Below are 26,712 nucleotides of genomic sequence, written 5' to 3' on the forward strand. Positions count from 1 at the left end.
TATATGAAATTTATGTGCCACTCCTTAGAGGTTTCAGGAAGGAGAATTCAATCCAGCCAATCCAGAGCAGACCATATCCTTTGCATATCCCACATCCCATACACATTCCCAGCGAGGAAAGCCAGTGACCAGGGTCCTCTCAGGCATCTAAGTTAAGGAGAGTCTGTTTTTTCATCAAACATTAAGGTAAAATAAAGTCACAAGCCATCTGCAATGTCTTTGGAACAAACCCAGTTTTCAGGGGGAAATGTTCTCAGAGCTGGTGGAGGGACTTCACAGAAGAATGGGGGTTTTAGAGAATCCACACGTCCCTGTTTATTTTTGGATGTCAAGCAGATGGCAGTGCTGCACATTTGTACACTGTCTATTACACATAAAACGGATTGCTGATTTTTTGTGTAGCTTTTAAGACTGAGGCAACATTCCCCATTAAACACACCATAAAATACTAGGCAAAACTATAAAATTCCGAGAACTCAAATGCAAGTTTTTCAGGGGGAAAGTGATGTGAAGTTGTTTCCCTTTCACAAACATCTCAAGGACTAAGTCAAGTAGTATGACAGCATTAAGTCTCTACGGAAATAAACTCAAAAAATTCATTTTCAAGCACTACTGTGGTGGTATAACACATTCTCCAGTGTGCAAATCCTGTGTATCAAACTGCTGTGTTTGACTGTGCAAGGATCCCATGGTTGACACCAGAAGTAATTGCACTGGCTTTTAATTGGATGAGAACAAGCTTTATAGCCAGGTTAAACATTGACCTTTCCTCCCTGGCATAATTTTTTTTCAACTTGTTATCAGCAAAGCTAATGTGATTATGTGCAAGAAAGCAAAGTTCTTGGCAGTGTATGTGTGTGTGTTCCAGAGCTTCAAAGCTTCAGCAACAGCTTTTTCCCGTGACTCCTTTGAGGGCAATGAGCTTGAAGCAATCGCTGATGCACAGCCAATGTTTTACATCCCATGTTCCTCCAGGCCAGGCAGGTCTGGAGCCTGGCATCACCAGGATGTCCTGCATGTCTCTGTGACAGTCCTGACCTGGGAGCTGTGGGTTCAGGTGGGAACAGGAAACACATTTTTGTCATTAGCTCCATTTCACAGAGTCACAGAAGAATTTGGGTTGGGGGGACCTTAAAGCCCATCTTGTTCCACTCCCTGCCATGGGCAGGGACACCTTCCACTGTCCCAGGCTGCTCCCAGCCCCATCCAGCCTGGCCTTGGGCACTGCCAGGGATCCAGGGGCAGCCACAGCTGCTCTGGGCACCCTGGGCCAGGGCCTGCCCACCCTCCCAGCCACCAATTCCTGCCCAACATCCCAAAATGTGTGCCTGCCCTGTGGCAGTGCAGCCATGGCCTGTGTGCTGTCCCTGCAGGCCTTGTCCCCAGTGCCTGGGCAGCTCTCCTGGAGCCCCTGCAGGCCCTGGCAGGGGCTCTCAGGTGTCCCTGCAGCCTTCTCTGTGCAGGGGAGCAGCCCCAGCTGTGCCAGGCTGGCTCCATAGGATAAGAATAATTAACCTAAATCCTTTCCATTCCTGTGCCAGCCTGTCCCCACTGATGTCCCAGTAGCGGCACCCGCGGCTGCATTTTGTGGTCGCCGTGCGAGGCGGGGCGGGCCCCCTTGTGGCGCCCTTCCAGCTCAGGATATTTTACGATCCCATGATTAAAGAACACCCCTTCTTCAGAACCTTTTAGGTATTCCGCATTTTGCCACGCGGGCGGGCAGGCAGGGGCTGCCCACAGAGGGCAGCCGCCGTGGATGGTGCTCAGGAGGCGCCGGGCTGCGGCTCGGGGTGCCGCGGTGTGGAGGGTTCGGAATTACAGCGGCAGTGCTGGATCACCGTGAAGGTCTCTTCCAGCCCTGACCATCCCCTGACCTCGGGACACCCCTCAGCGCCCCCGCTATGCCAGGACATTCCTCAGTGTCCCCGCCATGCCAGGACACCCCTCAGTGCCCCCGGCATGCCGGACACCCCTCAGTGCCCCTGCCATGCCTCACACCCCTCAGTGCCCCTGCCATGCCAGGACACTCCTCAGCGCCCCCGCTATGCCGGACACCCCTCAGTGCTCCCGGTCTGCCAGGACACTCCTCAGTGTCCCCGTCATGCCTCACACCCCTCAGTGCCCCTGCCATGCCAGGACATTCCTCAGTGCCCCCGCCATGCCAGGACACTCCTCAGCGCCCCCGCTATGCCGGACACCCCTCAGTGTCCCCGCTATGCCGGACACTCCTCAGCGCCCCCGCTATGCCGGACACCCCTCAGTGCTCCCGGTCTGCCAGGACACCCCTCAGTGCCCCCGCTATGCCGGACACCCCTCAGTGTCCCCGCCATGCCAGGACATTCCTCAGTGCTCCCGGTCTGCCAGGACACCCCTCAGTGCCCCCGCTATGCCGGACACCCCTCAGTGCCCCCGCCGCCATGATGCCACTTCCGTCCCGCGCGCGTCCCCTCAGCAACGGCGGCGCCTCCATCCGCCATGGCGGCGCGGCCCCCGCCCCGTCCCCAGCCCCCTCACTGCTCTCACACCCTGAGACGCCGGGAGTTCACCGGCTGCGGGCCGCGCGAATTGGCGCTGGTGAGGGGCCACGCCGGGTCCGCTCTGCTCCGGGGAGCTGAGGGGACGTGGGGGCCGAGCCCCAGAGCGGGGCCGGCTGAGGCGGGACCCTCCGGGAGCGGCGCCGGGAGGGGTTCCGAGGAGCCCGGTGCTGTGTGAGGGGTCCTGCAGAGCCTGGTGCTGTGTTTGGGGGTTCTGAGGAGCAGGGTGCTGTGAGGGGGGTCCCAGGGAGCCCGGTGCTGTGTGAGGGGTCCTGCAGAGCCCGGTGCCGTGTTTGGGGGTTCTGAGGAGCCCGGTGCTGTGAGGGGGGTCCCGGGGAGCCCGGTGCTGTGTGAGGGCTCCCGGGGAGCCCGGTGCTGTGTGAGGGGTCCTGCAGAGCCCGGTGCTGTGTGAGGGGTCCCGCAGAGCCCGGTGCTGTGTGAGGGGTCCTGCAGAGCCCGGTGCTGTGTGAGGGCTCCCGGGGAGCCCAGTGTTGTGTTTGGGGGTCCCGAGTAGCCCAGTGCTATGGGGGTGTAGACAGGGCTTGTCTAATTTAGGAGGAATTTCTTCACAGAAAAGGCTTTCAGGCCTCGGAAGGGGTTGCACAGGGAGGTGTTGAAGTCCCCGTCCGTGGAGGTGTCCAGGGGAGGACAGGATGTGGCACTCAGTGCTCTGGGCTGGGTGACAAGGTGGGGATCAGGCACAGCTGGGACTTGATGACCTTGGAGCTCTTTTCCAGCCTCACTGATTCTGTGATTACCCCGTAATTACCATGAACGTGTCATTTGGTGTTAGATACTTGCACAGTCATGAATTCAGCTGAAAAACACACAGATTAATAGTTTGTATTTTCAGCCATGAATGGTTTGCGTTGGAAGGGACCTTAAAGCTCATCCAGTGCCATCCCCTGCCATGGGCAGGGACACCTTCCACTGTCCCAGGCTGCTCCAAGCTCTGTCCAGCCTGGCCTTGGACACTGCCAGGGATCCAGGGGCAGCCACAGCTGCTCTGGAAAACCTGTGCAGGCACTTCACCATCCACACAAAGAATTTCTTCCTACATCTAGCCTAAATTTTCCCTCTTTCACTCTGTGCCCATTTCCCTTGTCCTGCCACTACAGTTCCTGATAAAGAGCAGACCCCTTCCTATCCTGGAAGGGTGCTACGAGGTGTCCATGCTTTCCCCATTTCCCTTCTCTGGCAGGTAGCCAAGCCCACCAAGAGAGACCTCTTCGAGGAGACGATTTTGGCAGAGAGGGCGCTGGAGGAGGAGCAGCGCGAGCACGAACGCGTCCTGCGGGTGTTCCGCCACTACCGCAACGTCTGCGACTGGCACAAGGGCGGCGAGGACAAATGGATGCAGCGCGCTGCCGAGAGGAAGGTCCGGGCAACGCTGCAGCAGTACCTGCAGGAGATCGAAGTGAGGAGAGAGAGGTAGCGAGCACGTAGCCAGCGCGGCGCCCCTGCTGTTTTCAGTGTGTGCTCAGAGGGCTGGGCACCAGCGACGTTTGTTCTGACACAGTAACCATGTAGCCATGCTATTGGGAGCATCCTGCCCGCCACAGACAAGGCCAGAAGTAGTAACATAGCACTTTCATTGCTTGATTTTTAAAGAGAATGAAGAGTACCTTGATACAATCATAAGGTGATGGAACGGTTTGGGTTGGAAGGGGGCCTTAAGGCTCATCGTGTTCCAAGCCCCTTGACAGGGACGCCTCCCACCAAACCAGGTTGCTCCAAGCCTTGTCCAACCTGGCCTGGAGCATTTCCAGAGATGGGGCATGGAATCATAGAATGCCAGGGTGGTTTGGGCTCAGTGAGCTCACCCACCCACCCTGCTGTGGACATCCACAGCTTCCCTGGGTAGCAAAGTGTCAGAAATTCAGTTCAGTGTTGCTGAGGGTTTTGTTGCAAACTCTTCAAGCTGATGTTTAGCTCCTACAAATAACACTTTGCAGCACAGTCATCTGAAAAAATTAAAATTTTCCAGAAGTCTTTCAAAAATATTAAAGGTGAAGCACATTACTGCCGTGTAAAGATCAGAATTATGCTGTACTGATCTTTGGAAAAAATAATGTGATTTAATTTCTCAGTTACTGTTTCACGTCAAGTGACTTTGTAGCTGTGAAGGTCATCAGTTTGGTGTCCTGGTCTAATGTGCCTTCAGAGAAATTGCACATGGGTTCCACAGAAGCACTGGGGTTAGAAGGAACCTCCTGAGATGATCTGGTCCAGCCCTGGAGTCACCTAGAGCAGTCCAGGAGTGTGTGTCCATTTGGGTTTTACTTGTCTCCACACATGGAGGCAGCCTGTCCAATATCTGACCACACTCTCAGTAAAAAGAAAACAAACTGTTTTCTTCTGTTCATTTGGAATTTCACGTGGTTTAATCTGTGGCTCCTTGTCCTGCCACTGAGCACGAATGAGGAGTAACTGTTTTCCTGCATCACTCCCTTCAGGAGTTTATGCACATTGGTAAGATCCCTCTGTGCCTTCTCTTCTCCAGGCTGGACCGTCCCAGCTCTCTTAGGAAGGAAGTTTAGGAGAGATCCTCCCGTTGGGAAAGGCGCTCCAGTCCCTCAGTGTCCCTCCACTGGCTGCTGTGCTCGGGCCGTGTCCTTGCGGTGCTGCAGAGCCCGGAGCTGAGGCCGCGCTGGGGTCGGGTCCCAGCAGTGCCGAGAGGAGGCATGCCCTGCCTAGACCTGCTCGCAGCGCTGCTCCTCCCGCAGCCCGAGGTGCCAGTGGCTCTCTTTGCCACAAGGGTGCATCACTGGCCTGTGCTCGGCCTGTCTGCCGGGACCCCGCGTCCCTTTCTGCTGAGACACTGTGGCATTTGGGCTGAAATCGCTGATTTCTGGACTCGGTAGCCCCAGGTTCCTCACTGCTGGGATTAACAGAGAAGTAAATGATGATGTGTTTAAAAACTGCCTATTTGACATAATTTTCTCATCAAAGATATTTCAGGATGAAGTGTTTTGTGGAGTGATGCTAAAATAGCAAGAGGTCGTTTGAGGGAAGATACAATTATAGATGCATAGAGGAGGGAGGGCATCAGGAAAGGTTCTTCTCCCAGAGAGCTGTGGGGCACTGACCAGGCTCCCCGAGGCTGCCAGAGCTCCGGGAGCGTTTGGACACTGCTCCCAGGGATGCCCAGGGAGGGATTGTTGGGGTGTCTGTAAGGCCAGGAGCTGGACTGGGTGATCCTGGGGTTCCTTCCAGCTCAGGGTGTGCTGTGGGTCTATGCTGAAAGATAACCATAGTAAAAAATCTGATTGTTGTCAGCTGGTGACAAATGCAGTCTGAGAAACAGAATAGTTTGATGAATGGGGAACTGAAGTCATAAAGCAGCTTTGAAAGTGGGTTTGCAAGATTAGGAGTTTAAACTGTGCTTGGACAGAATCACTCATGTTGTCCTGTCAGATTCCCTTGGTGGACACAACACGACTGATCCCTGAGTTAAAACTTGATGTTCACTTCTCTGACATTTGCAAGAGGTGTTGAAAGGAGCCCAGTGCCCACTTTGTGTTTATAACAGATAAACAAAAACTGTCCTTCGACAGAAGGATTGATTTAGCCTTTATTCAAATGTTTTCATTACAGGCTCCGTGACTTGCTGGAGGCAGAGGAGAGCAGGCACCTTGCTGAGATGAGAGCACTTGAGGAGGAAAAGGCACAGCAGAAAGAAGTAAAGATGAAGGAACAAGCAAAATTACTGAGGGAGAAGAAGGAGCAAGAAAGACTACAAGTGGTGGCTGAAAAACGAGAGCAACAGTTCAGGTATTGCCATAAAAATGTCTTACAAAAGAGAATTTGCCCAAAGTAAATATACAGGGAGAATTTAAAAAGAAGGTGGCAATAATAAACTGAGGAAGGAAAGATGAAAGTGATTGAAACAGTAAGACAGAAAAAAATCAAAGTAGTTAATTCTTGCAAATGCAGTGTGTCCTCCTTGTCCCATGAGCATCCCTGCATTTCCACCTGCCAAGTCAGCCCTTTTTGTAATTCCTGCTCCAGCTTTATACTGTTGGAGTGAACAGGCTGCAGGGAAGGTTAATTTGGCTTAAATCAAGCTTACTAAGACAACATGTCAGTAAAGATTCTTGAAACGTTGAGACTGTCTAAAAAGACAGCGTTTTTTTTTTTATTTATTGCATATATTTCAACAGTAGCAGCTGCAGCTAAGGGTTTAATGCAACCTGAAGTTCTGTGCCAAATCTTCCTGACTGAAAGCATTAAATTGCAGGTACTTACTAGGACCTGAGGCCTTGGCATGAAATCTGCCTTCTCCCTTTCTTGTAAATCTGGTTTTCCGAGGGAGGGATGAAAGAAATAATATTGTTATTTAATTGTGATTATTTGAAGTGTCTTTCCCGGTCTCCCACGGTACCGTGAAATCTACAGCACCTGCTTCTCAGTGTGCACAGGCTGGGGATAAAATTCAACATTGGCTCTTACTTGTGCATAAACACTAATTAACTAATTCCACAGATAAATGTTTGTTAAAATGTTAAATGTTTGTTAAACCTGTTTCTTGACTTAGACAGGTGTTAGAAGTGCATACACTGCCTGACTTCACGTGGTGGTTTGAAAATGTGGCCCTTGCCTTTTACAGCTTCTGATTTGTTCTCTATCTATCACACAAAGAGGTTGAAACTCACTTTTAAAGTTTGGAGGGAGTGCTGCTGGAGTGCCATATTTATTTTTGTACTTGTAGCTTGTTTTACACACCAGGGAGATGTTACCTAAAGGTGGGTGTCTGAGTGTTGGTATCTTTATATTCACTGGGAATCTGCATTCCTGTTCTATTCAAAATTTCACCAAAATCAGTTACAGGAACCTAAAGTCAGTCCCAAACAGGCTTAACCTGCCCTGTCAGCTGAATTGCACCCCAGCCTCTACTGACTTTAATTACGTTCTCATTGATCAGAGTGGGAATTTAGCACATATGCAGATTCCTGTTCAGATGTCTAACTTTAGATATTTTAATTGCAAAATGAATCACACCACTGAACTGCATCATCTGCTGACACATACTTGAACTTTCATGCTGTAGTTGCCCGTCCTAATGTCTCAGGTCCTTTGTCATCCTAGTGTAGCCCTGTTGATCTATGGGTCACTCAGTCTCATGGGATTATTTCATCCTACCGTTATCCTTTTGCGTTTCCCCCTCTGCTCTGGGATCTAAGCCATATTCACAGCACACAGCATCCTGTTAAAAAGTGTTGCTGAACCTTTGCTGTTGGTGTTCTGCTGGCTGCCTGTTTTCAGAGGACTTGGAGGCAGTGAAGCCATCTCTCCTCACAGCTGTTGCGAGTGGCAGTCTTGGGGTACCTCCTTGTATTTGTCTTGTTTAAGTAGCCCCACATCTGCTTTTCTCTGGCTGTTAGATGTTATTCTTCCTCCTAAACCATCCTGGTCCAGGCAGAGATCTGGGAGCAGGATTTGCTGCTCAGGAGACTAACACTTCCTGAAAATCCACAAGCAGGAGTCTGTAATTGTGTCACAGCTTGTCCTCTGGGACAGTGGTCTCCAATCCCCTGACTGCAAGCCCTAGCTGTAAAAACTTTAAACATTCACCCCAATATGTTTATTTCTCAACTATATAAATATATAATAATATACTGTGCTGGTATATTGTGTACATTATAAAACATTTGCACAAATAGAAATTAAAAAGGATGAGGTAAAGATGAAATAAATGCTATTTTTTACTTTGCAATGTTATTTTTCAATGATACAAAACATATTCTCTTCCTGCACACCTGCCCCCTTTGGAGATGATTACTCCAGGGCACACCTAGGAGCCCTGGCAAGTCAATCCAGTAGCAGGTGGATACAGACATGATCTTCTGTTTCTCTTTGCCTGTGGATTTTCAACTCTTTTGAATATCTTTCTGAAACCTGATACAGACTTGTTTGTATTTCCTTTAACTCCAAGCAAGGTGCTCTGCCCTTTTTCAGGCATGGATTCTCAAACCTTGAGGTATAGGAACACCTACACTATCAGACATTATTCCAGAGCACTAAAAGGCAGCATTTTTTATTTTTTGTGGCTGGTTGCCATGGCCTGGGGGTACAGATGTAACAGCTTCTCAGTAGCAATGTTAACCAGGAGAGTCCTTTGTCACAAGGTGACAGAGGGGACAAGGCTTGGACCATGGGAGTCCTGCTGGAATTCATTTTCAAGGAGGGCTACACCTTGTCTGAGAAGAGACTCAGCCAGTACTAGCCTGAGGACATGTTCATCATTGGTAACTTTAAAGAAAACTGCAATGTCTTAAAATTTGCATAAAACACGGATCACATCCTCTTTCTTGTGGTAACATCAGAAGCATCCATATGGGGAATGATGTTATCCCAGCCACATCGTGCTGCAGCCATAAAATGAATAAATAACTGAGCAGGTTCTGTCTTTGGGAAGTAGCCACATCCAGGCACAGTTTTAATGTTAAGAAGCTTAAGATAGCAAAGTGAGGAAGAAAACCTGCCATCTGGGGGAGCAGATGTTTATGGGTTGGTGTAAAAGCTGCTTTGAGGGAATTATTTTGATGAAATCAAGCAATTAAAGGGTTATTTTATATTAAAATTCTAACAATGCTGAACATATTTCACTCCTACTCCCCTGTGGGAATTCAATAAATATCAGGTTAGTTTATAATCACAGAAAAGAACAACTAGTTCTTTATTTCTTCAATGCCAAGAGAACTTTGAACCCATTGTGTTAAGGTAATACAATGATTGCTAATTGTAAGATGTAGAATCTTAATAATATAAAGATTTAGAATCTTAATAATAGCATGTTTCCCTCACAACATTTGAGAAATATGTTTTTCATGAATACTAATTAGTGCTGTGGTATTTCATCATCACTAACTCCCACCCAGGAGAAGAAAGGCTAGACTCCAGTGGTGAAATGTAAGAAAACCATCAATGACTTAGTTCGTTTGATGACCTCCTGGGAGCAGGGTGCTCCTTGGAACGTGCCATGGCTCATGGCAGGCACATCCCTGGGCTGCTCTCTGCTTTTATTGCTGGGTTCAACAGTGGTCAGGAGGTTCCTGTCTTGTCCAAGAGGTAAAACAACCATCCCTTTTCACCAGCCTGCACTGGCACTGAACTACAGCATCTCATCATGGAATTTTGGGTTGGAAGGGGCTTTCAAAGTCATTTTTATCACGGGCAGGGATACATTCCACTGTCCCAGGCTGCTCCCAGCCCCATCCAGCCTGGCCTTGGGCACTGCCAGGGATCCAGGGGCAGCCACAGCTGCTCTGGGCACCCTGGGCCAGGGCCTGCCCACCCTCCCAGCCACCAATTCCTGCCCAAGATCCCAAAATGTGTGCCTGCCCTGTGGCAGTGCAGCCATGGCCTGTGTGCTGTCCCTGCAGGCCTTGTCCCCAGTGCCTGGGCAGCTCTCCTGGAGCCCCTGCAGGCCCTGGCAGGGGCTCTCAGGTGTCCCTGCAGCCTTCTCTTGTGCAGGGGAGCAGCCCCAGCTGTGCCAGGCTGGCTCCAGAGCAGAGGGGCTCCAGCCCTGGCAGCATCTCCGTGCCTCCTCTGCACTGGCTGCAGCAGCTCCACGTCCTTGTGCTGCTGGAGCCAGGGCTGGGGCAGCTCTGCAGGTGGGGTCTCACCTGAGCCCAGGGCACAGGGGCAGGATCCCCCTGCCCTGCTGCCCACGCTGGGATCAGCCCAGGGCAGGGGGCTCAGGCTGGGGCAGGTTCAACAAATAGCAAGCAGAATGGAAATGTTTTCACAGCAGTGCTGTCCCTTTCTCTGTTTGTGTCAGTGCCCTTAACCTTTCAGCACAGGCTCCCCAGCACTGGGTGCTTTAGCCAAGAGGATGAACAGAGAGATGTCCTTGTTCCCAAGGAAATGTGGGGCAGCAACTGTTGAATGCCAGCAGAGAGAAAACCTCTCTGCTGACCTCTGCTCTGAAAATTAAATAACTACCCTGATATGGAGATTGGTAATATCTTTGAGGTAGTTGCCTGATGAATATTTAATTATTTTTGTTACACAGGATAGTCAACTAAAGCTTGTGCAGTGTCATAGTATTTCACATTGTTCAGGTAAGTACTGCTGCCATAAAATTGTTAATGATTCAGGCTGTGATATCTTCTGTGAATTTCTAAACACCTTTGCAATGATCTGCATAGATTCATTCAGCATGAAATTGTGAGATATCTTTTCGCTTCACAGCATTCACATGTGTCTGTCACATATTCTCAGACCATACACATCCTTCACACTTGCAGGTCTTTGCCTTTGTCTGCCAGTTTCACATTCTGACTTAATGAAAATCTATATCATGTTTATAGAACAGAATTAAAATGCTTGCAGATTGTTCAAATTAAATAATGTTTGATGGCATGTGTTGATCTCAATAGTGCTTTGTTTGCAAAAGTAAAAGCAGAATCTGCAATTAAAGCAGTGTTCTTCACCTGAAGATAAATTACCTCTTTATATGCAACTCAGTTACAGAGAGTGAATGAAAATTGAAAGCTGCATTACTTATTTGACTTTCTGCCTTCTCCAGGCTTTTATTGTGACTTGTCTGAATTATCCCACAGAATTTCACTTTAAAAATTAATAAATTTCTAGTGGATCCTGCTCAACCGTGTAACCCACATTTCCACAGTCGCAGTACTTTTCTGAATATGAATGATCTTTCAGGTGACTTACCAACCTATTCTACCTCTTAATTTGAATAGGGACCAACCTACATGTTTGGATAAGTGTAGCATGAATGTGTTTTATATGTTAATACAAGATACATATGCACACAACCCCCCAATGTTCCAGCTACATGTAGAGTACACATTGTATATAGAATGTGTGGATGTATTGTGTGTTCATTTAAACTCACAGAATATCCCAAAGTGGAAGGGACCCACCAGGATCACCCAGCCCAGCTCCTGCCCTGCACAGCCCCCCAGCAACCCCACCCTGGGCATCCCTGGCAGGGTGTCCAGAGGCTCCTGGAGCTCTGGCAGCCTCGGGGCTGTGCCCATTCCCTGGGGAGCCTGGGCAGGGCCAGCACCCTCTGGGGAAGAGCCTTTCCCTGATATCCAATCTAAATCTCCCTGGCACAGCTCCAGCCGTGCCCTGGGTCCTGTCCCTGTCATAGGGAGCAGAGTTCACTGCTGCCTCTTCACTTCCCCTTGTGAGGAAGTTGATTCTGACTTTTTTTTACAAATTCAAATCCTTTAGCTCATTACATCAAAACTTCCATCACATCAGGCTCTCTGTGGTTCCTTGGGTTCCACAAGGAATGAACGTCAGACCAGGGGTATAACTGGTGTCCTGGGTTGCTGTGTTTTGAGCAGTGATGAGCTGAGAACCTTCATTCACCACACACCTTCAGACCTGCTTATTGTTTTAAGACTTTTTAAAAAAAGCTTTCATGTTGCCTTCCAGAAACCAATGTCACGAGTATCGCGAACACTGTAAAAAACTGAGTGAGAAGGATCTGGGTGACTGCCAGCTGGCCCAGCAGACTCTGAAGGAGTTACTGAAAAAGGAAGAGAAGATGCAGGAGAGGAAGTTGGAAGAGATTTGTGAGAAGGAGCTGTTGGCTAAGGACCAGGAAGAGGAGCTGAAGGCGCAGGAGGTGGCAGCGCGGATCCGGGAAATGGTGGATGTGCGCGACGCCCAGGTGGCCGTGCACGCCGCTCGCAGAGAGGAGAAGAAGCAGGAGATCAGACAGGATGCTGAAAGGCTGGTAATTTCCATAGTGTTCCCCATTCAGGCTTGGGCAGAAGGCCCTTTAATGATAGGCTTACTAGACATTTAGACTAATCCACACCTTATTTGTATCTTCACTGATTCCATTAGTATCTGAGCCTGTGCTGTTAAGCTAAGCCTCTTTTCCAGAGTTGTGGCAAAGGCATTCCCGTTTACAGAGGCAGATACATCTTTTGAAACTCGGCACTCTAAAGGGTTTTTGCACTCAGTCTCTCAGAGGTGTTGTGGGAAATCGAAATATTTTAAAGCTTTTGCCAAATACCTTTGTTTTTTTTTTTTTTTCCAGTTTCCTGCAGGATAGCAGGGGAGTCCTGTTTCCCAGCTGAAATATTTATTTTATAAATATTTTTAAAGCAAATTAGCAAGCAGCACTTAAGGCCTCTTGCCTGTTAGACCTGGCTGCTGTTGAGCTCACATCAGATTTGGCTACCTTGGCCCAACTGCTCAGCCACTACCTTCTTTTTTCATCATCCTTTTCCATCTCTCCTGGTCTAGTTTTGCTGGCTTTAGTCTGGCTTGCTAGTTCAGTGTTGTGTGTTGACTTTGAATTATGGGAGGCTATTTAGCTCAGACTCAATCTTCATTTTGCAGCTATTTACATGTAGAGGCTGAATGATCACTCAGGAGACTCTGTTAGACACTGGAATCTGGTGCTGGCATCATATATACTTCCCCATTTTATAAAAATGAGACAATAATGAATCTAAAGCTCTGAAAATGCTGGCTGTGAAAATATTCCAAGCTAGACTAATGTTTTGCTTATTTAAAAACATGTAGAATAGAATTATTTTTTTTTTTGGTAACAGCTTCTAAGGCACTGCCATACCTCCCAGGCAAAGAATGCTGCTCCTTAACTGGCCTTTTCAGAAAAGCACTGTTAGAATAGAGACTCTGCACCTTCCCCTGGAGACAGCAGCCTGGGGCTCTGTCAAGGAGATACATTTCTGGTGAAGTGGTTGAGCCTCTGAAAAAAAAAAAAATCTTCCTTTGAAGGAGAGTTTCTGTATGGAAAATGCAATGTAATCCATTCTCAGCAGAAGAGGGATGTGGCAGATGGTCTCATTACAAGTTTTTCATTGCAGGCTGGTAGCCCCTAATGACCAGGAGTTTCATCTGGGTGAATGGACAGCTAAGTGTGCATAAAGGTTTCTCCTGGTTGTTGCAATGAAAATAGAATATTTAGTGAAGGAGAACTCGCACCTTTGGCAAGGTAGACCACATGTGTGCACCAGGATATCTCAGAGGGGGATGACAAAGCAGAGACAGCAATTTTTGCTTTAGCTACATTAGTTACATTAGCTGCCTTCCTCCTTTGTCTTATTTGTCCCTTAAAGAATTGTGATTTCTTGGAAAGAGATTGACTTCAGGTTATCTTGACTGTAGTGTCAAGAGTTTGTGCCACAGCACTTTGGTCCTGGCATGCAGAAGGGTGCTTGGTAACCACTTGTTTGCACATTTGTTGTGTTACCCCAGTGAACAAACCTTCATGGATCCCATCCTTGGCTGCTCTCACACAGCTTCACTGATGTCAGAATTCATTCAAAGACATGTGCCAACTTGCACAGCAGACTGCTAACTATTTCTGCCTTCTTTCCACCTTTGCTGTTCAAAGCTTTTTGGATTTCTAATGCTATTCCTCAAATTATATATATATTGAGTTTCAAAGCTGTTTCACCAGCTTCTGAAAGTGAATTTGACAGTTCAGGCAGATACAAAGTCAGCTTTGGCTCTGAAATACTGCAAGAACCCGTGGGTGCTTTATGTCCAGCATAAAAAGGGGTGTTCATCAGGGAGTGCAGCTTCTGCTTCCCTATGGAAAGATTAGACACGCTGTTTATGACAAACCTGCTAAGGCATTTTTAAAGACTCATTCACATTATAAAAGAGACATTTAATTTAAAAACAGGTTAGCAAAAAACTTTGTGCCTTAGAGACAGCTGAAGCATGATTTCTGAGATAATACAATGCTAATGATGGTCACACACTGTGTTATGACTATGTTTCAGTGCAGTTGTGCTTGTACACTTATTCAATTGCAAGATGTCCAGAAATTATACTTATGAATTACTTAATGATGCTACTTTTGAATGTTTTTGTGGATAAATAATCTTGAATATACAAATACCTATTTGATCACAAATATGCATTTCCGAGTTGTCATTGTTTCTTTCTTAAGAACCCAGTTTCACTGTACATTTTTCCAATATGAAGTGGAATATGAAGTGGGATGATTTAAAACCATGGAGATTCAGTAACTGTCCATGAGAACACAAAGACAGAATCACTGACTTATATCAGCTTTATGACTGGTAGAGATGCAGTGCTCTGATCACCCAACACAGGCAGAGGACAGATAATATCTACAGAAATGTCAGGAACACACGGCCCTGAACGTCGTCAGTGCTTGTGGCTGTGTATGAACCCTTGGATATAGATCAAAAGTGCTGCAGTGACACTGATTTCCCTAAAGAGATTACTCTATCTGCCTGAAACATTTGGAAAACACCCAGCACAATACCATTTTTGTACTGAAGTGCATGTGATAATTACAGATTAAAATCCTGAATTATAGTGAATGATATGCTGAAATGTTCAGGCCTTACCCTGTTTAGTGGATGACACTAATTCTGTGTTGCCAGCAAGGTTTTTCTCTTCAATGTTGCAATAAACTAACTCTAGCCATCACTTAGTTTGAAGTTACATAGTAATTTTACAAGCTGGCTACTTTTGTCCATGTAGGAAAAAGAGCTGCACCAGTTAAGGAAAGAAAATGAGGACCTGGAGAGGAAGAAGCTATATCAGCAGAAGGAATGCAGGGAGATGTGGCTCAAGGCAGTGCAGGACAGGCAGAAGCATCTTGATGCAGAAAAACAAATTCAACTTGCCGAAGAGAAGATGATCTTGGAGAATGATTTTGAGGACACCGACAAAGAGTATGAGAAAATAAGAAATAAAAAAGTAAGGTGTTTCGTTGTGAACTTGGGGGACAATACCTCGTGTAGAGCAGTTCTGTGGCCCTGCACAGGGTAGCAGAGAACAGACACAAGCCCTTCTCCCTGAATGAGATAATTCTTTTGCTGAGCAGCCTGCTGCCTCTCCTCCTGCCAGCACCCTGCAGCTCTGCAGGAGCCCATTAGCTGTTAAAACCACAGCTCTTTAAAGCCTGCTTTGCCCTCAGCAAGGCTACCAGGCTGGATAAATGAGGTGGGGGCTCTCAGGAAATCCTGGAATTTTGTCCCTCCATGCTGATTTCATTGTGTGTAAATCACCTGAGCTTTATCATCCTATCGTCCTTTTTTGTGGAGGCTGGACAACTATTTTTTGTTTCATGGATCTGATGTAGTAAATATTTGTAACTACAGAAGAAAGGAAATATTTATTATAATAATATTAATATTATCATATTACTTATTGTAATAAATGAATACTAAAAAAATTAAATTGTTTAAAAACAATATATAGATAGATGCAAACTCTCATGTTTTATTTCTTGGAGATGCCATGAATCAGTGGATGTGTCTGTAATTTCCTGAAGCTAAAACAAGTAGATTGTCCGACTTCAGTGTGCAAATGAGTCTCAGGGTATTTAGGACACAGGAGAGAGGTGGTTAGAAGCTCCTGTAGGTTAGGAAAGTTGTATCAGCTCAATGTTACACCTTGCTGCAGAATTACAGGAGGTGATATATATTATATTACATATTATATTGCATATATATTTACATATTACATATTATATTTAATGCATGGAGTAGCCTGGTAGCTGTGGAAGTCTGTGAAATGGATGGGCTGTAGGCAGCTGAGCTGCTGTGGGTAAAGGGATCGCTTTGTATTTGTTCTGTGGTCTGGCCAGGTAGAGGATTCTGAGCAGTTCTTTCCCATGGCAGGTTTTGGAATGGTCTCTGGGCTCCCAGATCCCACACTGGCTGTGAATCACCATTTTCTTCAGGGTTTGAAAGGCTCTTTTGAACTCATTTACCCAGATCTGCAAATGTCTGTGTGTTTGCAGCAAACACTGTTGAAGGAGCAAGTTAATTACCTGGATCATCTGGCTGAACAGCTGAGGAAGGAGAAGGAGCAAGAAAGAGAAGATGAGAAGGTCTTCAAGGAAGAGAGGGACAAGGTTTGGGCCGAGAGGGTTGAGAAACAGAAGCAAGAGCGGGAGGCTCGATTTCAGCTGCTGAGAGATGTCGTGACCACAAGGCAGTCGCAGATGATGGAGAAGTGTAAGTGGTTGAGCACACGTCTGGGCAGGGGCAGTGCAGCACCCTGCTGCTGGGAACAGACCGTGTGACAGAGTGGACAGCAATGTGACCCTCCCTGAACCTGTTCCCAAAATGCACTCCTACAGGCATTCCTTATGCTAATTCCCCGTTGCCATCAAAGCCTAGTAAAGTAAGGATTGCATGGGCAAACAGTCGTTGTTATTAATTATATTATTGCGATGCCTTGAATGTGAAATTTTTCCAGACCTGAGTGGATGAAAAATAATTAAGCTGAGAATACACTTGCTGTTGTTTGTGTGCCACTTCAGAAACAACAAAATTCAAACCTGTTATTTAGGCTACTTAGCCCAAATGCAGTCTTACAAGCTTGCAGTCCTTTCAAGCTCAGCAGAGCTGTTGCCTTCTAAAAGTAATTTTGGTTTTGCTTTCCAGTGCAGAAAAAAGAAGAGAGGAAAATAGAGATTGCTAAAGAGAAGAAGGCAATGGCTGAAGCAGTGAGAAAATTTGAATATGAAGAAGAAGAAGAACGTATAAGGTATTTTTCTTCTATGCCATTGGGCCATTTCTTTGCAGATCAATCTTTTAAACTTGCCACAGAGCTGTTTGTTTTGGGTTTTTTTTCTGATAACTCTAGAGCACTGGGTGGACTTCCTTTTATTTAGGGAAGCTTTCCCACCACATGCCTTATCAGTTCCAAACTGCCCAAGAGCAGACTTGTGATACTGCAGCTGGTATTGTCATTAATTCTGACCTCAGAAGATAGTGGTACATATGCTTGTGTTGGTTTTCTTGATCTTCATGTGACTTACATCAATCATATTTCCTAAGCACATCCCCTCACACTCTGAGCTGTTGTTACGAGTGGCAGAAGCCTGGGGAGGAGGGATAATGAAAGGTTTGCTTGTTCCTGCCCCAGGAGAGCAAGTGTGTCCGGGCTTATTGCTGAACTCCACCCACAGACATCCCTTGAACAATCCTGTGTCAGCCACCAAAGCACCACGTAACCCGGGCTGCACGGGGCTCTCCTAGTGCCTCTGGAGGAGCAGATCCTTACACGCAGTAGCTGGAATGTTCCTCTGGGTGTCATGCAAAGCCTTGGGCAAAGGGCCTTATCTCACTTACTCCCCTTTGTACTCCTGCCCTTTCTCCACTCTTGTCCGTGGGACACAAGTAGCTCCTTCCCGAGCCGGTATCTGTTGTGTTCTCTGAGGGCTTTATTGGGAACAATCTCCTGGCTGTGGCAGAAGTGTCACCCTTGTGAAGGAAGCACGCTGGGCTCCAGCTGGGATATGCTCCACTTAGCAGAGATGGCACTCAGCAGTGTCAGGAGGGGTTTGTGGCTCAGCTCTGCTGAGGTAGTGTACAAGTTCTGACTACTCTGTTGGCATTCAAGTGTCTGTGTAACTCCTGCTCCAGAAGGGCCTGAGCACATAAGACTTCCTCTGCTTCTCCAGAGGGGACTGAAAGCAGTACACGAGTCCTGAGGTGCAGGGGAAGATTGATTTCTTCTGACAGCCACTTCCAGGAATATCAGTGCAGCAGGGAGTTGTTCTCAGCAGGAGGGTGAGGATGGGTGTCAGCAGCAGCACTGAGCCCGAGCCAGGGATGGACTGAGACCCAGCACCCCATCCTCTGTCCTCTCACCATGGCCGAGGAGCAGGGAGGGCATGCTGGTTACAGGGAGTTGTTCTTTCCCTCTTTATGGTTGAGCAGCAGTTTTACAGTCTGCTTTATAGGACACAACAGAGTGCAGTTAACTCTGGAGAACATAGCATGCAGCATTTGGGTAATAGTGGCAGTTATTCTTAACTGCTAAAAGGAGCTTTGAATGGTTCTTTAGTCTATGCTCGAATGCCAACAGATTACATAATAATAATAATAATAATAAAGTTTATTCTTTTTACTCACACTGCTTAAGTAACCTATTCATTTGGCATTTCCAGAAAAGCACGGAAAGCCAAAGAATACAGAGACCAGCTCGCATCTCAAATTGCCTATCAACAATGGCTCCAAAAAGCTGAGGAAGAGAAGAGGAAGAAAGAACACGAAGCAAACATGGAAGCAGAGAGAGAGTACCAAGAAAAGATACAGCTAATTCTGGCAAAGTCCAGCAAGTCTGAAGTAAAGAGCCCCACTGCAAAAAAAGCACTAATGCCTGACTCTTAAGGGCATCACTCACTCTGGTATTTAGCTCACTCAGTTGCCTTTAAAAATGTTTTCTTATGATGCTTACACCTGACTTGAGTTGGAAGAACTCTCTCCACTGTGATATTCAAAACATTTAATTGGAAATGACAAGAAACATAGTATTTTAAAGTTTATTTTTCCCCCATGGATTTTTTTACAAATCTAATCCAATCCAAAGTGCTTGACATTTTAATTCAAGAATACTGTCTACCCTCCACAATAGAATAGTGTATTATTGTGACATGCATAATGCACAGGTATTCTTTTTAATCTGCACAAAGAAAAATTGTAGAAAACTTCTAGTAAGCCTTTATTAAAATGCTTTTCAAATGGAAAATGTTTGCAAAATTATTTTCCTTGTATTTAGATACCAAGTATAAAGCTCTGAATGTATTTTACTGTGGGGTGAACATTAAAAAGCTGATATTCTTTTCCAAGATTCTGGTATCTGTTGAATGCTCTGTGGAATACTGGAGTCCCAAGTCTGTGCATCCTCTACTTGGGCAGAATTAAGTCTGCAGGGCTGAAGTTAGAGATGTCTTGTTAAAAAGATTTGTTCCCTCCAATTTTCATGGCACCCGTGCCTCTCTGGGCTTCCTTGGATCGCTACACTGGACACACGGAATGGGGGCTGGAGCACACAAAATTTAAGGCAGCAGCCCAGAAGCTGGCTGGATGTCCTCAGGAGGGGCTGGTGGCTGTGGCAGTGGGGAGCAGGGACACCTCGCTGGCCTCTCTGTCCCCACACCAGCTGCAGGAGGAGCAGGGGTGACCCAGCTGCTCCCCACGGTGCTGGCCAGCTCCTTGCTAGGTGTTTCTTCAGTTTTTCCTCTGTCCTGCTCAGGAGGGAAGAACCCATGTAAAACCCCTCGTTCTTTCTTGCTCACAGACTTCATGACATTTGGAAATGTTTTATGTTCTTTTTTCATTTTTCCATATGAGTCTCTGCTGCTGCTCATCTGCAGCTGTTTATCTCTCCTTCAGCCTTTCAGTTTCTGCCATCTTTCCTCCCACTCCAGCTTTTTCACCCTTTTTTTCCAAAACTTACATCTTTCATTAGCCACTTGCTCTGCCATTTTTGTCCTCTCACCCTCCTTTTCAGCAAGGACAATTTGCCCTGTTGGCAAACCAAATTGTGTTTTTATTCTGTGAGAACACAAATGGATGCACAGAGAAGCTGATAAATTGCTGGGATCAGAGCTCAGGAGCCCCAGATCCCAGACATCTTGGAACAAATGGGAAATAAACACCCTGCAAAGTTGTGTCCTCTTGGTTTAAAGCAGACACCAAGTTGACAAACGCCTTTTTGTCCCCTGTGGAGAAAAAGGCCAGGTGGAGATGTGTCAATCTGAAACAGTAGCAGTGGCCTTTCAGCAACCCGGCTGATTCTGGGTGTGAGTGGTGGGAGAACCTGGCCCTGCTGAGGGCAAAAGGAGTGTGGTGGGATTTTATTGTTGCTTACAGACAAAACTTCCAGAGTCACCAGGTGGGAGAGAGACAAGTCTGCTGGAACTCTTTCCATCCCAGCAGGGAGCCAGACAGACCAGAGCAGTGCTTCTCGAGGATTCTTCCTTGGATTCCTTGGATCCAAACAGGTACTGAGGAAGGAAGCTTCCAGGAAGGTGAAGCCTCAGGCTGGTAGCCAGGGTGTCGTGCCCTTGCATGGTGCTGTTGAGCAGCCATCTCCAAAGCTGCACAGAGGACATCAGAGCTGCTCCTGCTTTGCAGGTGGGAAAGGCCATCCCAGATAAAGGAAATAGTTTCCTCAGTGCAGAGAGCTGAGGTAGTCACAGGTCTGTGCTCCCACCACTGAGTCAAATTGGCAGAATGATTAAGAGATTAATTTCCTGGTCTGCTGCAGACTCCTGGAGTAGCCCGTGCAAGCAATGTAGATTTTCCTCCACTATTGTGACCTCCCTTTGAAAAATGAAGATAATAGCACATCCAGAATTCCAGGATTAATTAAAGCATGTTATTAAAGGCTGTGACATTTGTTGGGTACACCTGATATGAGAGATAAAAAAAATACCACACTGGTGAGCTTTGTGAATTCAAGTCATCCAGAACCATAATAAATCTCCCTTTTTAATAAAATAATAACTCAGAAGAGGTGGTCAGAGCTATCAAACATTTATAGAGTGTCTGAGCTCCTGCTCCTGGAGGCAAATTTCCTCTGCAACGAACATGAGGTCTGCACAAGATTAAAAGATCAGACTGGAAGAAGTTTGCCTTCAGCAGGAGTGAATTCCCATGGGATAACGGGCAACTAAACTCTTCTGAGACAGAGCTGTGGGTGGGTGAGCGTGCTCTGGGGCTGAGCCTTTTCTGCCAAGGGCTTTTCAGGATTCAGGTTGGTCCAGAAGAGCTGGTGAGGCTGGCTGGGCCAGAACCTCCTTGAGAGGCACCTTCTTGCTGCCCCAACAGACAAGCAACACAGTAAGAAAGATTTTCTCTCTCCGGACTGAAGGGTTTCCTTAATCCTGCAGATTTCCATCTCCTTCCAGCTCCTTGGATCTCCTTGCAGTAAACTGGGTAAATAGGGCACCGAGCAGAGCGTGCTGCAGAGCTTGGTGGTGCCTGCGCCTGCCTCGGGCCAGCGCTCACGTTACACCTCTGACTTACAGGTCACCACAATCCCAGCAGAGCCAAGCACAGCTGGAATTGTGGCTTGCAGGTGCCAGGAACCTCCAGAGCGTTAGCTGCTGCTCCTGCAATCCTGTGGCATTTCCTGCCCCAGTGAGCAATCCTGCAGGGAAACCAGCTATTAAACCTGGAGCACAGGGACACCACGGGTGAGGGAAGCAGCCTGGCCCAGGCTTGAGCCTGCCCTGCACCAGGGCTCTGAGCCACGCAGAGACAGAACCACTGGCATTTGGAATCCTGGCAGTCACAGCCTCTTCGCTTAGACACGTACCAGGGCTCTGCACAATATTCTTCCCAGTACTTTTAATTAAATCTGTCATGGTGACAGAGGACGAGCAGAGGTGTGGAGCATGTGGGTGGCTTGCCTGTGGCAGGGCTGGGAATGCCAGTCCCTGATCACATCTTCCCAGACTCACTCCAGAGTTTGAATCCTCAGCATCTCCCAAGGCTTTAAGACTTCTCTGCATGTACCCATCTGCTTGCAAGGGCTTTTATACCGACCCCAGGGCTTTCCATGGGGTGTTTTTGGCCACACACAGGATGATGAGCTCTGGAGTAGTTCCCCATGCCCTGTGGCATGGTGCTGGCTTGGTCCCTGCTCCCTGGGGCTGGGCTGCAGGGCTCTGGACAGAATCAGTTCTATTTGCAGGAGTGTTAATTATTCATTGCTTTATCACCTGGAATAATTTATCATTACTTTAACCCAGGCAGGAACCCTTGCTGCAGAAACAGCCAGTTTGACCCCAGCCAGGGTGCTGTGACTCTGCCAGGCCCCAGACTGTGCCCAGATGTGGCACGTGGTGACTTCTGTGTGGCTCAGGAGGAGTGAAATCCAGATCTGAGGTCTTTGGGACATCTTTGCATGCAAAAATTCAGGACCTGGGGTTGTACTTAGCAACAGCCAGCCCTGTCCTGATGACATTTAGAGCTGTCAGAATTGTTGCTCCTCACTGGACTGTGCCATCACCTGTCCATCCATCCATCTGTTCCTGGGGTCTCCATGTGTCACTACAATACAGAACAAGGCCAGGACCTTAAAATGAACTCCTGTACTTGTAAAGAATCCACTGGCTGTGCTTAAAGGGGAAAAGCCCCTGGTATTTAGTTAATTTTTACCTCAAGGTGCCTTCCATATGAATGCAAGAGGGGTACCATAAACTGCTATTTAAGAGCCTGTGCCTGTTAAATTCGATCAACAGAAGTTTTGATTCCCAAATGGAAAGAAGTTTCTCTCTCCTGGAGGAGACAATTTCCAGCAACTCAGCAGTCGGGATGTACTTCAGGGATTCTGTATGTATTTTGGGGTTTTCAGTTTCTGAGTTTAATTAAAGTTTTAGATTAATGGAGAATCGCATGTGACACCAGCTGGTATTTCACGGGAATGTCTGTGCTTTGCCTCTGGGCTATCACTGAAAGCTTTGCTTCTAATTCCACCAGTGCTCCACGTTTTGTTTCTGCAGTTGATTTAATGAAATGAGAGGAGCAAGTTTTGTTTGCCTGACTAAGCTGTCTTGGAGGCTTTGCAGGGATTATGCTGTCAAATTTTCCCAGGGCAATTTCTAGACGTGGTGCAGTTTTTTCTCCCCTTCCCAGACTCCCCCCAGAGCCACCTGCAATATTTTTTTTGTTTTGGATTCATCAAGGATGTCAGAGCTGGAAAAGAGAGGTATCTGCAATGCTGGCTGTCCTTCCACCACATCAGCATGCTCCCTGCCAGGCTCTGGGGTGGAAGAGGGAAAACATGACAGAGGGGAAGAGTTTTGTCCTGCAGGGGACAAGGAGCGGGGTGTGAGATGCCACCAGCGATCACTCTGAGGAAAGGCACAGCCCGAAACCACGGGAGGAGGGATCCCAGTGACCGAGCAAACCACGGTGGCAGGGAGCAGGACCCGCGAGTGTGGCTTCTGCTGCCCTGTTAATATGCAAAACACCTCGGATGACAAGGAATAGCAGCAGCGGTTAATTAGGAGCACTTTGCATTTCGTTCTCCTTCCCCGGCTCCGAAAGTGCCGTATAAGCATGAATTGCAGAACAGGGCGCTCCCGCGGGATGGAGGGAAGCAGCGCGGCCACGGATTGACGGGCCGGGATCAATTTTTGGCTGTTGCTGTGGAAGTTGCAATTCCTGCCGTCGGTGTAGGAGCGGCACACAAGCAGCGCACAGGACCAGGGTGCTGGTGGGACCCCAAGCCCACCTGCAGGCACAAGACGGAGAAAAACCTATCCCTGGCACAATTCCCGAGTTGATTTCCAGGAGGGCAATGCTCGTGTCCCGGGAACAGGGGTGTCCTGGCAAAGGACACCCCGGTGATGCCGTCCCTCACTCCTCAAAGTGCGGGGGATCCCCAGAGCCCGGTGGGCGAGGGAAGACCCGAAAACCACCAAGGGGCACCTGCTTGGGGGTTAATTACTCTTCTTCTGTGAGAAAGGAAGATGGATAAAAGGCAAAAAACCTCCCAAACGCAGCACACCAACCTGCGCTGCCGCGGGGACCTGCCCGGGGGGCGCCGGAGCTGGGCGGGATGCCCAGGACCGCGGGGGAGGCGGCCGGGAGGAAAAAATATTTATTAAAAAGAGGTTTTTTTTTTTTTAAATAATTTTTTTAAAGAAAAAGAAAGAATAATGATAAAAGCCGAGCCGAAGGGAGCCGAGCCGAGCCTCCCCATACCTGAGCGGGGCGCGGCGGAGGCGGAGCGGCGCTGCCTCCTCCTCCTCCTCCTCCTCCTTCTTCTCCTCCTCCTCCTGCCGCTGCCGCTCCCTTCGCTTCCCCTGCCCGCGCCCGGCCGGCCGCGGCGGGTGTAAAGGTCGGCGCGCCGGTGTGTCGGAGTGTCCGTGTGTCCGTGCGGCCGTCGGTCCGGCCGCCCGCCGCCCCCATGCCCCGCGCCTAGCGCCGCCCGCCCCGGCCATGTCCGCCGCGCAGCTCTACACCAAGGTAGGGAGCGGGGAGGGCGCGGGGCTCGGGGCTCCTCTCCGTGCTCCGTCCGCCCCCGGCGGGGGCCGCTGCCCGGCCCCCCGCAACTTCCCCGCACCCGCCGGCCGCAGGTGCGCGGGATGCGGAGCGGGCATCCCCGCGGGTCCCGGGCCTCTCCCGGGCCTCTCCCGGGCCTCTCCCGGCTCCCCGGGGCTCCACTCGCCGGGCTCTCCGCGCTGCAGGGCGGACTTCGCCCGTGGGTCGCGGCGGTGGCCTCGCCCTCCGTGCGCTCCGTCACCTGCGCGGCCGAAACGCGCCGAGCCTGCCCGGATGCCCCTGGAATTCCTCTGCCCGGCTGTGTTCCTGACCCGCGGGGAGGAGCGGGGCAAGGAGCAGCCCCCCGAATCACAGAGCCGCAGAGCAGGTGCCGTAAGCGGCCGGAACGCTTCCGCGGTGTCCGGTTTCCAGAGCCCTCCTTGTTCCACAAGTCCTGCAGGAGATCCCTTGGCAGGGGTGCGAGGGGAAGCGCCCGCTGCCTCCCGGCAGCCAGGGAAGGTGACACGGCTGGTGGCCCGGCTGGCACTGCGCCCCGACGGGCCCCGCGCTTCCCCGGCGCAGGGTTTGCTCCCAAAAAGTGATCGCGGGGCTAACTGCAGGCTCAGGCGCTCTTTCTTAAAGCAGAGCCCGAGGTCCGGACTAGAAAAACGCCGTTCCCAGTCTGGTTTAAAATTTTCCTGTGTTGTTTTGTGTCTGTGGGATACCTGGGTAACCCCAGCCCTCGGCCAGCCCCGGCTGCGGGTGCCTCCCACACCGCCCGGGGCTTTCCGCTCCTTTTCCCGGGGAGAGGCTTGTGTCCAGCGGGATCTGTGCCGATTGAGCTGTGCCCGTGGAAGAGCTCGTCGCAGGCAGAGCGAGCTCCGCCTGGCTCGGGCTCTCTGCTGTGGCGAGAGCGCTCTGGCTGCGCTCTGCATCCGCCGGGGCTGCTGGGGAGCAGCGCCCCGGGAATGTGCTCTGCCCGAGCTGCACCGGGAGCAGCGCTCGGCTTCGGAAAGGGCTCTGCCGTGTAACAGTGTCAGCATCATCTCTTGTCATAATGAGGATTTTAGCGGCTTGGGTTCTCCCTGTGGCCGCGGCCAGCTCGTGGGGGTGCTGCCAGATTGGCACCAGGGTCACTTTCCGTCCCCCGGGCTTAACTTTGCTGCAGGTTTCTGCTTCTGTAACTCATTCTGCCGACAGCTTTTTATGTAACGCCGGGGGTTGCCACGTATCCTTTCTTTGGCTGTCGCTGCCAGGGGGATGCAGGATGAATGGAGGCTCCAGTGATCTCCTCTGGAGCTGTGGGGATTGCAGGAGCCCTGCTGGGCTGAGCTGGGCTGTCTGTGAGCAGGATGACCTCCATCCTCCTCGGGAGCACTTCAAAAGCCAAGTTTGGAACATCTTTTCCCCTTGGAAGATCCGGAGAGGGGCAGGAGTAAAGCTGTGGCTAAACAGCTCTGACGTGCCGAGCATCCCTCAGGAGGAGAGCATGGATGTGATGGGAAGCATCCCTGGGGAGGAGGGAGGCTGGCTCCCAGGGCTGTGCTCTCCCTGCTGATTAAAGCAACCTGGTTAATTGATTTTTGACCTGATGAGCAGTGGTTAACCTGCGTTGTCTGCTCTGTGCTGCCTTGGTTTACATTCCTGCTGGACTGTTGTAAGCTGCCTCCTGGGGCGTTGCTTGGGACCTTGTTGCTGTCCAGGGACTTTCTGATGAGGAAGTGGTGGGGATTTGGAGGCAACCTGCCTGTGTTGTTAACTTTAGATTTATTTTTAACAACAACAAAGTTTGTTGTTGCGAGCAGGTGTTTGAGCACTGGCCCTTCTGCTGTTGCCTGTAGTTTTGCAGGAACATTCTAGGGATGCAGCTGGTTTTTTAGGTGGTGGGGCCAGGGGCTGGAGCCCACATGGGCTGTCTGTGCAGCTGAGTCACGGTGAAATTTGGGACTGTCCTGCTGGGCAGTCTGCTGCATGGGGCCTCCGTGCCAGCTCTGGCCTTTGAAGCAGCAGGAAAAATGTTTCCTGTGACTTTGAGAGTACAAGAAAAAGATCAAAGGAGGCTTAAAACCCACAACAAACACAACAGCCTGGAGGCGCTGAGCCTGGTGGTGCTGGTGGCTGACAGGTGAAGGGCATGGGCTGGTCTGGGGTGCTGAGGAAGGTCTTGGTGCTCGCCTACAGTCAGCTCCATGCAGGGGTGATGCTCAGGGACAGGGGTGATGCCCAGGGACAGGGGAGACAGCCCAGGGACAGGGGTGACAGCCCATGGGCAGAGATGGCTGCTCAGGGCAGACATGATGCCCAGGGTAGAGGTGACAGCCCAGGGGCAGGGGTGATGGCCAGGGACAAGAGGTGGCTGCTCAGGGCAGGGGTGCTGTCCAGGGACAGGGGTGATGACCAGGGACAGGGGTGATGCCCAAGAGCAGGGGTGATGCCCA

The 26,712-nt window shown here is 49.3% G+C and overlaps 2 protein-coding genes and 1 long non-coding RNA gene across 6 annotated transcripts in view; 2 read left to right on the forward strand and 1 right to left on the reverse strand.

The window, feature by feature from the left end:
• Positions 1–705: 705 nt before the first annotated feature.
• On the reverse strand, positions 706–1,756 carry LOC135290304 (uncharacterized). Its single transcript, XR_010353049.1, has 2 exons — positions 1,686–1,756; positions 706–1,045 (listed from the first exon to the last, which is right to left on the reverse strand). It is a non-coding gene; the product is annotated as an uncharacterized LOC135290304 (long non-coding RNA).
• A 699-nt stretch (positions 1,757–2,455) lies between these two features.
• Positions 2,456–19,022, forward strand: CFAP53 (cilia and flagella associated protein 53). Its single transcript, XM_064404234.1, has 8 exons — positions 2,456–2,574; positions 3,736–3,965; positions 6,132–6,308; positions 11,949–12,252; positions 15,015–15,233; positions 16,282–16,498; positions 16,931–17,033; positions 18,442–19,022. Exons 1-8 carry the CDS (start codon positions 2,476–2,478, stop codon positions 18,662–18,664), a joined length of 1,572 nt encoding a protein of 523 aa, XP_064260304.1. The 5' UTR covers positions 2,456–2,475; the 3' UTR covers positions 18,665–19,022.
• Positions 19,023–24,039: 5,017 nt separating this feature from the next.
• MYO5B (myosin VB) overlaps positions 24,040–26,712 on the forward strand; it is a 149,627-nt gene continuing 146,954 nt past the window's right edge. For all 4 annotated transcript variants that reach the window (XM_064402904.1, XM_064402906.1, XM_064402905.1 and 1 more), the window contains exon 1: positions 24,040–24,259. In XM_064402904.1, the coding sequence (XP_064258974.1) occupies positions 24,233–24,259 (27 nt within the window). In that variant the 5' untranslated portion in view covers positions 24,040–24,232. The remainder of the gene's footprint in view (positions 24,260–26,712) is intronic.

This window comes from Passer domesticus, chromosome Z (genome assembly GCF_036417665.1).
Source record: "Passer domesticus isolate bPasDom1 chromosome Z, bPasDom1.hap1, whole genome shotgun sequence".
Classification (NCBI taxonomy): Eukaryota; Metazoa; Chordata; class Aves; order Passeriformes; family Passeridae; genus Passer; species Passer domesticus.

What these genes read in the sequence shown, in the direction of transcription:
- CFAP53 (XM_064404234.1), top strand. Translation starts at nt 2,476, where the DNA reads ATGGCGGCGCGGCCCCCGCCCCGTCCCCAGCCCCCTCACTGCTCTCAC. An exon ending in AAACGAGAGCAACAGTTCAG is followed by an intron (nt 6,309 to 11,948) that starts GTATTGCCATAA and finishes GTTGCCTTCCAG; the next exon opens with AAACCAATGTCACGAGTATC. An exon ending in AGAAAATAAGAAATAAAAAA is followed by an intron (nt 15,234 to 16,281) that starts GTAAGGTGTTTC and finishes GTGTGTTTGCAG; the next exon opens with CAAACACTGTTGAAGGAGCA.